The 13,515-nt window shown below is 50.6% G+C and overlaps 1 protein-coding gene across 1 annotated transcript; it reads left to right on the top strand.

Moving 5' to 3' along the window:
- Positions 1-4,394: 4,394 nt before the first annotated feature.
- On the top strand, positions 4,395-12,297 carry LOC308645335 (phenylalanine--tRNA ligase alpha subunit-like). Its single transcript, XM_081287374.1, has 13 exons — positions 4,395-4,573; positions 6,549-6,686; positions 6,772-6,870; positions 6,944-7,062; positions 8,491-8,583; positions 8,675-8,803; positions 8,876-8,991; positions 10,430-10,514; positions 10,594-10,693; positions 10,788-10,956; positions 11,036-11,113; positions 11,230-11,344; positions 11,900-12,297. Exons 1-13 carry the CDS (start codon positions 4,427-4,429, stop codon positions 12,033-12,035), a joined length of 1,524 nt encoding a protein of 507 aa, XP_081143500.1. The 5' UTR covers positions 4,395-4,426; the 3' UTR covers positions 12,036-12,297.
- Positions 12,298-13,515: the final 1,218 nt, after the last annotated feature.

Raw genomic sequence — 13,515 nt, 5'->3', positions numbered from 1 at the left:
TGTTACAACCATGCGAGTAGCTGGGGAGGGTGCCAACTGTCTCCTACCCACTAGTGCTCTGGCAATCCGTCACACTGCTGCTGTGTGCCCTAGGGCAAGACTTAGCCTTTCTGAAATCACCAAAGCTCCTCAGAGACCAGGAGAGGCGACTCAGTTGCTATCCCGCAGCAAAGCTTTCCGTGGTGTCCAGGGACAGAAAAGAGGAACCACAGAAGACTCAAATAAGTGACTCTGCAAACTGTGACTCCTGAGTTGGAGATAGGACTATTTCTCTCGTTGCTGGCTGTTTTACTTTCCTCTCAGTGGGTAAATGAAGGGGGTCTCTGTCTTGTGGTCTCCCACAAACGGCCAGGATTTTGCAATTAAACGGCTATGGGCAGAGACAGGGGGTTCCGTTTAGGAAGAAGAAGGAAAGACACAGATGGTTATGGAGATAGAGCCCTAAGGAGATAAGCAGAACCCTTGGATCTAGAGTCTTCTGAAGACGTGACTGACACTAGTTCCTTCCTCCCACACACACACTCTATGAGGAGGAAGGAGAGGTAGGGGTTTTCCAAACGTTGAGCAAATTAGTTCTGGACCTGGGTACGCTGGAGTGGACTGGGGGAAGGGTGACTCCTGGCAAAGGGTGGAGAGGGGTTGCTTCCTCACTAGTGCTGGGAAATCAGAAGGGGAGGAATAATGAGTTGAAGTTGGGGCTCTGCAGGTCCACACAGGCATGGCCACTATTTAGAATTTTCCAACCTAGTCCCACGCAGGATGATGCCCAAACCCACACTGACTGACCTTTTCACTTTCCCTCCTGTCCTGTGTCATGGATACATGAGCTTGGTGCTTTCTCCCTGAGCCCCCCACCTGCAGCACCTGCAAAGCACACTTAAAAACTACTTGGTGTGTGATGGAAGAAAGGAAGGATTCTTGTAGAAATAAATAAACCAAACCTGGGAAAGTGCTTTGAAGCTGAGAAGAGAACTTTGAGGAAAGTGACCTGAATAAAGGAGCTCATCATAGGATCAGAATTGGGAAGTATTAGTAATCACACATGATAGGTTCGACTAATTGTGATGTGAAATGAGTAAATGTGTTCTGTTTATAACAGTGCCTCAAAGGCCATGGTATTAGCTCAGTGGTGGAGTGCTTACCTAGCACATGTGTGAGGCCCTGGATTCAATCCCCAACACTGCCAAAAGAGAGGAAGGAGTTCCTCAAGGCTGGAGATGTGTCTCAGTGGTACAGTGTCAGCTTAGCAAATGAGAGGCCCTGGGTTTGATTCCCAGCAATGTCAATAAATAAATAAAATAAAAGGTGCGTGGTCTATACTCAATTTAGTATTAGCAAATATTATGTACATATGTGCATGATATATCATTTCTTATAGTAACCTGGGCTCACCAAGCATGGTGGCAGATACCTGCAATTACAGTGGCTCAGGAGGCTGAGGCAGGAGGATCATGAGTTCAAAGCGAGGTGCTAAGCAACTCAGTGAGACCCTGTCTGTAAATAAAATATAAAATAAGGCTGGGGTATGGCTCAGTGGTCAAGTGCCCCTGAGTTCACTCCCCAGTACAAAAAAAATAATAATAACAATAATTTAAAAATAAGGGCTGGGGTTGTGGCTTAGTGGTAGAGCGCTTGCCTAGCATGCGTGAGGCACTGGGTTCGATCCTCAGCACCACATAGAAATAAAGATATTGTGTCCACCAATATCTAAAAAATAAAATATTTTTAAAAATAATAATCTGGGCTCATAGAATCTCCATCAAGAAAGAAAACGTTGAAGCTCAGAAAAATTAAACATGGGGGATGAGGTGAACCCAGGGGTACTTTACCACTGAGCTACACTCCCAGCTCTTTTAATTATTATTTAATTAAATTAATTGGTTAATTTGGCACTAAAGATTGAACCCAGGGGGTGCTTTACCACTAAACTACATCCCCAGTCCATTCTGTTTTTCATTTTGAAACAGGGTCTGGCTAATTGTCCAAACTGGCCTCAAACTTGCAATCCTCCTGCCTCAGCTTCTGGGGTAGCTGGGATTATAGGTGTGCATCACCATGCCTGGTTAAGATTAAGCATTTTGGGGGCTGGGGATGTGGCTCAAGTGGTAGCGTGCTCGTCTGGCATGCGTGCGGCCCGGGTTCGATCCTCAGCACCACATACAAACAAAGACGTTGTGTCCGCTGAAAACTAAAATATTTAAAAAAAAAAAAAAAAGATTAAGCATTTTGGTGATTAACTTAAGCGGCAGATGTTAGATTAGAAAATAACAGTGTTCCAGGGCTAGGAATGTAGCTCAGTGGTAAAACATGCACTTAGGATATGCTTGCACCACAATAAAACAAAACTCCCCTCAAAAGTATTTATTTTTCTTTATTCCTCTCTTTCTCCAACTTTTTTTAGATACAGATCTTGCTATGTTGCCCAGGCTAGCTTCAGATTCATGAACTCAAGCAAGCCTCCTGCCTGAGCCTCCTGATTGCTGGGATCACAGGCTTGTGCTATCCCTGAGCGACCTGTATTTATGACATAGTTGTCACTGGTCACATGTGACTATTGGTCATTTGAAGTGTGGCTGATCCCAAATGAGATGTGCTACATAAAATACACATCAGAGTTTGAAGAAAATATGAAAAAAAATTGTGCAAAATATTTCATTAGTAACCTGTATTGTAAGGGTTAAAAAAATAACCTGGACATAACAGGTCATGTAAATTCTCAAAGGGAATTCCACCAGTTTATTTCTTTCTAATATTTTCTTAGTTATCAACAGAACTTTATTTAATATATATGGTGCTGAGAATCAAACCCAGTGCCTTGCACATGCTAGGCAAGCACTCTACCACTGAGCTACAACTCCAGATGCCACTAGTTTCTTTTTTGAGGTTGCTACTAGAAAATTTTAAATTACATGTCTATTATTATTACTATTACTATTATTATTTTGCAGCACTAGTGATTGAGTCCAGGGCTTTGCACATGTTAAGCAAGCACCTTGCTACTAAGCTACATTACCAGCTCTTTTAAAAGTTTTTCTAACAGGTGTGGTGAGTGAACACCTCTAATTCAAGCAGCTTAGGAGACTGAGACAGGAGAATTGCAAGTTCAAAGCCAGCCTCAGCAATTTAATGAGGCCCTGAGCAATTTAGGCAAATCCCTGTCTCAAAATAAAAATAAATAAATAAATAAAGGGCTGAGGATGTGGCTCAATGGTTAAGCACCCCTGGGTGCAATCCCATTTTTTTTTTCACTGCCAGGAATGGAACCCAAAGCCTCATGCACACTACATTAGCTCTCTACCTCTAAGCTACCCCTCACCCCCAGCTCCTAAATTTCTTTTGAGACAAGGTAGCCCAGGCTATGATAGAATTTGTGATTCTCTTGCTTTGGCCTCCACAGTAGCTGAAATTAGGACTATGCCACCACATCCAGCCACCATATTTTATTTCCATAGGAAGAAACTGATGTAGACGATGCTTCTCCTTTTTCTGCCTCTTCCTTTTTTCCTTTTTTTCCTCCCCTGGTACTGGGGATTGAACCCAGGGACACTCTGTCCCTGAGATACATCCCCAGCCTTTAAGTTTTTATTTTGAAACAGGGTCTTGCTAACTTGTCAAGGCTGATCTTGAACTTGCAATCCTTCTGCTTCAGCCTTCTGAGTACTAGGGTTAACAAGGTGTGCCACCATGCCCAGCGTAAAACCATGCGTTATTGCCTTGACGTTGATCTCCTGAGATCTGGAGGGTTCATTTCTGACCTCATTTCTAGCCATTCCCTATAGAAGCTTGGGCAAGTCATATCAGCCTCTGAGCCTCTGTATTCTCATCTGTGAAATAGAGAGATTATGTGGATATCTGCACCACAAAGTTTTTTTTTTGGAAGAAACGAAATAATACACCTGAAACACTCCTTATAGTTTAGCCTGCACCTTTATTGTCACTAGGTGGGTTCCTCTCCTCTCTACAAATAAGGATGGGCCACACCCAGCCTCCCTTTCAGAGGTTCAAAAGTAGCTGATACAAGCAATTTGACCATGTTGGGAGCCTGCTACCTTCTTCCCTCTGTAAGAGCAAGAGAGAATCCTAGAAGGGTAAAGGGGTTATGAGCCCATAGAGGGTGAAAAAAAGCTCAAGGTCATAGCCTACTGGTGGTGTGGTTGCATGAAATTCAAAACAAAACTGTTTCTAACCTTGAGGTCATCAGGTGCAGCTCACTGCTCGACCAATAGCCACTGGTCGAGCCACTATGGAGGTAGGAACCTAGTTCTTTCCACGCTTTGAGGCTCAGTTGCCACACTTTAAGATGGCGACATCCAGAGTCTGTAATCTGGTTTTCCACACTCAAGATGGCGACGCACGCCCGGGGCGCCGGTTCCGGTTCCGGTTCCCCAGGCCGGGCCTGAACACGCTGAGCGCTCTGGGAGCAGCCATGGCGGATGGTCCTGTGGCGGAGCTGCTGTTGCAGCGGCTGGAGGCGGCAGATGGCGGCCTGGACAGCGCGGAGGTCGCGACCCAGCTGGGCGTGGAGCACCAGGCGGTGGTGGGCGCGGTGAAGAGCCTGCAGGCTCTAGGCGAGGTGATTCAGTCCTGCGATGCGGGGCCTCCTTGCTTCTGCCCCTGTAGCCCCCTTGCCTGCAGAGTTCTCATTCCAGGCCAGACTCCCTCAGCCTGGTTAGGAGTAATTAAAATGGGCCCATCCGGGTGTGCGCTCACCGGGAGTGTGGAACGAGTGAGCCTCGGGCACTGGTGAATGTGCCTCAAGCGATAAACGTCCTGGGGGAGGATCAGCATGCTGTCGGAGGTGGGGGCGTTATACTACAGTGGACTAGGAAGACGAGGCAGCAGCGTTACAATCTTCTAAGGAGGTGCCAAGTGACCGGAGTGATTGGGGAGGCACAGGGAACCCAGCTGTGAGGTCTTAAGAGAGCGGCCCGCCTGGTGGGTCTGTCACCGTGAATGAAAGCCGTGGCATATAAGGGATCCACTCTAGGGTATTGAGGAGGGCGTCGGGAGGCCGAGGCAGGTGTCAGAGGAGAACAGCATGGCCAGAATTGCAACTCTTTACCTCACAGGGGTACTGGGGAGCCACAGAAATAGTAGCTAGTCAGATGTGGTGACGTCTACATTATCTTTGGGAAGGACTGACAGGGCAGGGCTAGAGGCAAAGGCAGAGGCTGGCATGATGTCTGCTGTGGGGAGGCAGCTGGAAAGAGGGCCACAGAGGAAGATTCAGGCCAAAGAAGGGGGAGCATGGGCAAATTCCATCTTGGGCAAATGGAGGGCCCTGGAATCATGGGATGAGGATGCCAGGAGACTCAGTGAGCCACCGAGGAGGCTGGATTCATTAGGCCAGGATCTAATGAATTTTATTTGTCAAAGCAGTTTTGTGCCCATCCTACTCTCGGCTTTACTTATCTGATCCTTTCCGTAAACCGAGGATTATTTTCATTTTGCAGATAGGACAACTCATGCTCAGCATAGATAAGTAACTTGATGAGTGTCACTAGAAGGGTCTGGTGAACCTGGATTTGAAATGTAAGTGCTCAGACTGCAAAGCCTGAGGGCCTCAGTGCAGAGAAGAGTTCAAAGTCACAATGTGTGGGTGACAGTGCTTTGATCCATGTGAAATTGACAGTTTTGTAGGTTAAAGAGAGTTAAGTAATGACAGTTTAATGGGAACCAGATGATAATAATGACAATAATAATAAAAATAGAGTTAACCTAACATGTTAACCACCCGATATTCTTTCTGTGTACGAATTCACTTACTCCTCAAGACTCATCAAGGTCCCTTAAGGATGAGAAAAGTCACTCAGGGCTGCAGGTGTAGCTCAGTGGTAGAGTACTTGTCTAGCAAGCACTGAAGATGTGAGTTCCATTCCCTAGCACTGGGGAAAAAAAAATTAGGGAGGTTAAGCAACTTGCCCAAGGTCACACAGCCACTGAAGAGCAGAACTGGGATTAAAAGAAAGGCAAACTAGAGCCTGTAGACCCTGTCCACTTGACCTTGTCTGTGTCTTTGTGACCTTGGACCTTTCCTCATCTTGGAGCCTCTGGTTTCTATTTGTAATGTGGACCTCCATTGCCCTTCTTTGGTACTCTAGGCACTGAAATACAAACACATAAATTAGAGTCAAATCTATTTACCTATGACCTTGAAGTATGTCACAGTTTACAAAGTGATAGTAAACATATAGCCACACCCAGAGGTGTGTGCCTGTGGTCCCAGCTACTCAGGAGTTAAGGCTAGCATGGGGAGCCTAGTGACAATGTTCCTGTGTGGCATGTTGGGGGTACTGAGATGGAGCTGTCCAGCCCACACCCAGCCACGGGTGTGGCTCATGTAACACTGTCACTGTTACATGAGAGAAAAGGAGGCTGGGCAAAGGGAAATCCTCCCTGTGGGGTCTTTTGGCCAGAAAGTGGTACAGCTGGCGTGTCAAACAGCTTTAAAAGCTGTTCTTCAAATCTCAGGCCCAGTTCCTCTGTGAGGGCCACCTGGCTCTGAACCCATCCCTGCCTTCCTCTCTCCTGTCCCCATTTCTGTGCAGGTCATTGAGGCTGAGCTTCGCTCTACCAAGCGCTGGGAGCTTACTGAAGAGGGTGAGGAAATTGCCCGGGAAGGCAGTCATGAGGCCCGGGTGTTTCACAGCATCCCTGCAGAGGGCCTGGCCCAGAGCGAGCTCATGGTAGGAGTCTGGGGAGCAGGACCTAGGGAGGTGAGGGGGTGACGGTTGCCTTTGTGCCATACTTACTGTAACCTAACTCCCCCAGCGCCTGCCCAGTGGCAAAGTGGGTTTCAGCAAGGCCATGTCCAACAAGTGGATCCGTGTGGACAAGAGTGCAGCGGAGGGGCCCCGTGTGTTCCGAGTGGTGAGTTCCTGCAGATGGTTGGGCAGGTGGACAGACAGTGGGCCCCTGGCCTTCACACCCCTTGCTGTGGCAGGTGGACAAGGTGGAGGACGAAGTGCAGCGGCGACTCCAGTTGGTCCAGGGCGGGCAGGCTGAGGAGCTGGGTGAGAAGGAAAGGAGCGAGCTCAGGAAGAGGAAGCTGCTGAATGCAGTGTGAGTGGCGCCCCCAGGCCAGGCCCCCACTTCCTGTGTGGCATGTTGGGGGTACTGAGAGGGAGCTGTCCAGCCCACACCCAGCCACGGATGCTGCTGGGCTCGTGCAACCCTCCTGCCAAGTGCTGTCTCCCACTGACCTTCCATGCAAGGTGTGCCACCACCTCCCTGCTTGTGTGTCATTAGCAATTGAACCCAGGGTGGTGTCCACCAGGCTACAGCCCCTGCTCTTTATTTTTTGAGATGGGGTTTCCCTAAATTGCCAGGCTGGCTTCACACTTGGAATCCTCCTGCTTCAGCCTCCTGAGTTGCTCGGATTACAAGCATGTGTCACCTTAAATAGGCAACCCTGACATCCTCCCTTCCCCACTGGAGTTCCACAAAAGCCCCTCACTGTTGGTATCCATGTCTCCTGCCCTGTCCCTCTCCTTCACAGTACTTAGCACTGCGTGAAGTCCAGAGGACATGCCCCACAGCTCTGGGGGCTGGGGCAGGCTGGGAGTTCTGCTCTCAGTGGCCTAGAGAGCACACAGGAGCTGGGCTGAAGTCCAGGCTCTGCCACTTACCAGTAGTGTGACTCAGTCAAGGCATCCAGCCCTTACCAGCCTCAGTTCCCTTCTCACAGGATTGTGGGGTGGCATTAGTGGAGCAGAGCCTGCATGGGGAATAAACTCTTCCCAGCTGTATGCTTAGCACCTTGAGTTGACCCTGACACACATTTGGGCTTTTTTTTTTTTTTTTTTTTTGTATCAGGGATTGAACCTGAGCGCTTTACCACTTAGCTGTATCCCCAGCCCTTTTTATTTATTTTGAGGCATGGTCTCACTAAGTTGCTTAGGGCCTTACTAAATTGCTGAGGCTGGCCTTGAATTTGCCATCCTCCTGTCTCAGCCTCCCAAATCACTGGGGTTCTAAGTGTGTACCACTGTGCCTGGTTCTTAATAAGTATTTGTTGAATGAATATGTGAACAAACACAGGGATAGGTGGTAGCCACGTAAGAGTATTTCAGGTGGAAATAAATATCAGGAAGAACATGAAGCAGTCGTCCAGGTGGTATGGCACATATCTGTAATTTTAGCTACTCGGGAGGCTGAGGTAGATCTTTTTTTGAGTCTAGGGGTTCCAGACCAGCCTGGGCAACATAACAAGATCCTGTGTCAACATAGGTGTGGTGGTGCACATCTATAATTCCAGCTACTCGGGAGGCTGAAGCAGGAAGATTGCAAGTTCAAGAATAGCCTAGGCAGATTAGTGAGACCCCGTCTCAAAATAGAAAGGGCTGAGGGTGTAGCTCAGTGGTAGAGCCCCTTGTTCAAACACACACAAAACAAAGCCGAGTGGCTTGGCAGTGGTTTTAGAACTGGCATCAGATGGAAGATCAAGGAGAACCTGTTGATGACAGTGGTCTCCCCTCCCTTTGGCTGCAGGACCCTGAAGACTTACTGGGTGAGCAAGGGCAGTGCCTTCAGCACCAGAATCTCCAAGCAGGAGGCAGAGCTGAGCCCAGAGATGATCTCCAGGTAGCAGTGGCTCCAGGGCTGGGGGCAGGTGGAAGCCGGGGAGAGGGGCGGGCCTCCCTCACCAGGCCTGTGCCCTCCACATCCCCCACAGTGGTTCCTGGCGGGACCGGTCCTTCAAGTCCTACAACTTCGCTGCCCGTGGCGTGCTCCCTGACAGCGGTCACCTACACCCGCTGCTCAAGGTCCGCTCCCAGTTCCGACAGATCTTCCTGGAGATGGGGTGAGCACATGGCTGGGGGCCCGGGGGCACAGCCATGGGGGCAGGCAGGGCAGTCACCGCATGTCCCCGCAGGTTCACCGAGATGCCGACTGACAACTTCATTGAGAGCTCCTTTTGGAACTTTGACGCTCTCTTCCAGCCCCAGCAGCATCCAGCACGTGATCAGCATGACACCTTCTTCCTACGAGGTGCGTCAGCCCTGGGTGCCTGGCTGAAAGGACAGAGGAGGAGCCTGGCCTAGTTGGGATCTTTAGCCTGTCGCCGTCCCATTTTATAAAATGAGATTTGCCCTCCATGTGGCCAACAAAGCCCCTGGCAGCCTGTTCATCAATCTTTTGTGATCTCCTTGTTCCACTGACCCTAGTCTCTGCTCTTCCCTGATAGTGCCAGGCTGTGCCCACCTCAGGGCCTTTGCTCATACTGTAACATCCACTGAGATCTGTTTTGTCTGAGATTTTTAAGGCAACTCTTGGGTTGTGAGTATGGCTCAGTGGTACAGCACTTGCCTAGCCTGTGTAAGGGCCTCAGTTCCATCCCCAGCACTGCAAAAAAATTAATAAACAAGAACATCCTGATATATCCCCCTTCCCTGCCCCACCCTACAGCCCTGAGTTTGTGTGTGTGTTGCTGCGGGGAGAACCCAGGGCTTTGCACACGCTAGGCAAGTGCTGTAGTCCTGGGCCACATCCCCAGCCACCAGCCCTAGTCTTCATTATAGTTTCCTTATTTCTTCTCTCCCCCTCCCTCCCTCCCTTTTACGCTGTCCTTGATGTCATCTAAAATTGAGTGACTTTCCACAATGGTGGATGTCTCCCCCACCAGATCAGACAAGGTCCTTGGGTACCCATTACCTGATCTGCAGCAGTGAAGTCACTGTCATCTTTGTTGTGGCACCCAAAACCTACTAAGCACTCATTATATACCAGTCACTGTTCTGATCTTCCACCAGCTACAGAAAAGTAGTACTGTTAGCCCTCTTTTATAATTGAAACTGAGGCACAGAGAGGGACCATTCTTGTCCTGGTCCACACAGCTTATAAGAGCTGGAGTCAGTATTCATTGGGTCTCAGTCTTTCCAGGAGCGAGCACCAAATTTGTGTCTCTGGAAGGGAATCTTAAGCATTTGCACAACTGGGGGCCGAGGTTGGCTCAGTGGTAGAAAACTTGCTTAGCATGTGCAAGGCCCTGGGTTCCGTCTTCAGCTGTGTGGTGAGGCAGGTGGTAAATGCCACAGGGAGTCGGGTGGAGGAAGGGGTGGTTGCCGTCAGGTTCAAGTCTGTTTAGCAAAGACTGGTGAGGGAGGGGCTGTGTTGGGAGTGAAAGCTCCAGGGAGAGGGAATGGCCCATGCAAGGCTGGACTGTGCCTGGTGTGCCCACTGGGACGCCTGTGACTGGTGTTGGTGATCAAGCAGGAGTGTGAGCAGACAGGGCAGGGAGGCACTGGACAGGGCTGTGGGAAGACTTTCTCCAAGTAAATGAGGAGCCACTGAGGGTCCTGGGAGAGAACTGTGGCAGGTCGAGCATGCCAGGCACCCTCTGGCTGCTGCCACCACCACTGTGCAAACCTGAAGCAGTGGCTCTGTGAGAATGTTCGTGGACCAACCAGATGGCACTCTGTCCTGCCAGATCCTGCCGAGGCCCTGCAGCTCCCAATGGACTACGTCCAGCGAGTCAAGCGGACCCACTCTCAGGGCGGCTACGGTTCACAGGGGTGAGGCAAGAGCAGGACCTCGGGGTTGCGGAGGGGAAGATGTCGGGGGCTTGACCACAGTGTGACTTTGCTCCTGAAGGTATAAGTACAACTGGAAGCTGGACGAGGCTCGGAAAAACCTGCTGCGCACACACACCACAGCGGCCAGTGCCCGGGCCCTGTACCGTCTCGCCCAGAAGGTGCGGCTAGGCAAGGGTCGGGGGTGGGTGGCTGGTGCCGCAGCTCTGTGGGCTCTCTGACCCCAGGCCCTGTGGGCCTGGCTGTTGCCCCCAGAAACCCTTCACGCCGGCCAAGTACTTCTCCATTGACCGCGTGTTTCGGAACGAGACCCTGGATGCCACGCACCTGGCCGAGTTCCACCAGATCGAGGGCGTCGTTGCTGACCACGGCCTCACCCTGGGACACCTCATGGGTGTCCTGCGGGAGTTCTTCTCCAAGTTGGGTGAGCAGGCGACTGGCCCCATGGTGCTGAGGGCACTGGGAGGGTGCTGGGGTCACCAGCCTGACTCCCACCCCCACAGGTCTCACCCAGCTGCGCTTTAAGCCCGCCTACAACCCTTACACTGAGCCCAGCATGGAGGTGTTCAGCTATCACCAAGGTACCCCTGGCTGAGCCAGGTCCCCCACACTGCCGAGCCCCCAGCCCACTTGCCCAACTCACTGCCAGGCCCAGCCCGCCACACGCTGCCCTGTCTTCTGTATCCCACACCCACAGGCCTGAAGAAGTGGGTGGAAGTGGGGAACTCTGGGATCTTCCGCCCTGAGATGCTGCTGCCCATGGGGCTCCCTGAGAATGTGTCAGTCATTGCCTGGGGCCTCTCCCTGGAGCGGTGAGTACTGTTTGGCTGCCTCAGGCAACTTCATGTGTCCTTTCCTGGGCAACCTTGCGTGCCTGGCCCTGGGCTGTGAACCGAGAGCTCACAGCCCTGCCTCCTGAGCAGGGGAGCAAGGATGACTAGCAAGATAAATAAGGAAACTTAGTAAATGAGATCCATGAAACCAGAGTGTCCAAGGACAGCAAGTATTAGCAAGGACAAAGCGGAAGGGCTAAGGAGACTGCCGGGGACGGCTTTGTGGAGCACTTGGCCTGAGCAGGTTGGAGATAGAAGGGGTGAGCCAGGGGGATCTCTGGGAAGGTGTTCCACACAGCAGGTGGAGCCAATGCAAAGGCCCTGAGGCTGGACTGGTGTCTTTGGAGAAACTCAAGGAGGAAGGGGTAGCTGGAGAGAGGGGGAAGAGATGAGGGAGAGGAGGCAATGTGCAGGACCTTGTGGGCCACAGAGAAGATGTTGGCTTTTACTTTGAAGAAGCTGAGAACCTTCAGAAAAATTCTGAGCAGGGAGCATGACCTGACCTGTTTTAAACTGTGACCCTTCCTCCCCAAGCCCAACGATGATCAAGTACGGCATCAACAATATCCGCGAGCTGGTGGGCCACAAGGTGAACCTGCAGATGGTATATGACAGTCCCCTGTGCCGCCTGGACACGGAGCCAAAGACCCCACAGACACAGGCTGCGTGACACAGGCTGCCCCAGGATCGCCCATCCTCCCTGGGTCCCTGCCGCTCAGCCTTTTTACATTCTTCATCAGTGACCCCCTTGTATTTATGAGGCCTCCGTGAGGCCAGTCCCCCTCCCACCTCTGCACCCATCCCAGAAGCAGGCCCCAAGGGGTGGGTGGCAGCTTCCTTCTGTTGGCCTTCTGTGGTCTGCTGATCTTATGAGGTGGGCCAGGGGAGCCCAGGAGCCCAGCTGCTGTTAATAAAGTGGGCACTTGCCCTCATCTGGTGCCTTTCTTTAGGGGCCCCGTGTGTTGCTCCATGGGGAGGACATGGGATAATGGGTCCCTGGATGTGGGTGGTGGAGGTGAGTAGAGTAGGGGGACCTGGGAGGCCCTGCCGGCTCCACCAAGCCCTCCTCTAGGTGAACGGAACAGAAACTCCCTGTGCCGGGGACGCCACTGGAGGTCCAGAGGCCAAACTCCCTGCCAGGCAAGGAGGCTGGTTCTCTGTGTGTGGTACAGGGGACTGAGCCCAGGGCTCACCACATGCTAGGAAGCGCTCTACTGAGCTACAACCCAGCCTTTTTTAAAAAATTGAAATGGGGTCTTGCCGAATTGCCCAGGCTGGCCTCAAACTTGTAATTCTCCTGTCTCAGGTTTTCAAGTAGCTGGGGTTACAGTATATGCCATGGCACTTGGCTGGAATTTTTTTTTTTTTAAGGAAATAAAGTAGTTTTATGTTGAGCTAAATATAACGTGGATTAAAGTTACCCTGAAAGGCATGTTACTGCAGCAGAGGTTACAGCAGGCAGCTTTAATATTCACAGAACAAAAGAAAGTCATAAATTAACACATTTACCAAATACACAGGTAGGAGCCTCAGGAACTGGGCTACTGCAAGGGAGAAATCTTTTCGGGTTTGAGGTGGGATCTAATAGCATCAGAGCTTTGGGATTGGTGGAGGCTGGAGGTCTGCTCAACTCAGGGTGCTTTCCAAGAGATTTACCTAATAGGACAATGTTGGGTCAATGGCTACTAAAGGGATTAAGATGTGGACCCGCAAGTCCCACTGTCCAGTCAGCAGGGCCAGTGTGAAGCAGCTTCTCCACAGAACTTAGGTTCACAAAGAGGGGATTTATTTGGCTTCTTTTACTTCATTTGCAAAATAAAAAGCACTGAATAAAATATTTGTGGTGGGATTTTAAGCTCTAAAGATCTTGAGTTAATCAGTGGAGAGGTGGTAAGAGCACAGTGGCCAAAAATCAGACGGATAAAACAGCTCAACACCAGCACCACCAATTACATTTTCCAACACCCAAACCAATCCCACGATTCTCTGTAAACCAACTGGTTGTTAAAGTATTCAACTCAGTTCTGAAACTAACTCCCCATAATTAGCACAGACCCCACAGGCCAAGGGCTCAATTGAGTAGGTCTGTCCCATCAGAGGCCAGTCTCAAGCCCGGAGCTACTTGTACTTCTGACCTCGGGTTCCATGAC

This window comes from Spermophilus citellus, assembly GCF_964194105.1.
Source record: "Spermophilus citellus genome assembly, chromosome: 3".
In the NCBI taxonomy this organism is placed as follows: Eukaryota; Metazoa; Chordata; class Mammalia; order Rodentia; family Sciuridae; genus Spermophilus; species Spermophilus citellus.
Note: the sequence above shows the minus strand (reverse complement) of the source record. Positions and strands in the feature narration are given on the sequence as shown.

Excerpts from the sequence above, each read along its gene's own strand:
- LOC308645335 (XM_081287374.1), top strand. The coding sequence starts at position 4,427 with ATGGCGGATGGTCCTGTGGCGGAGCTGCTGTTGCAGCGGCTGGAGGCG. Across the intron at positions 7,063-8,490 it reads AGGAAGCTGCTGAATGCAGT|GACCCTGAAGACTTACTGGG; the intron begins GTGAGTGGCGCC and ends CTTTGGCTGCAG. Across the intron at positions 8,992-10,429 it reads TGACACCTTCTTCCTACGAG|ATCCTGCCGAGGCCCTGCAG; the intron begins GTGCGTCAGCCC and ends CTGTCCTGCCAG.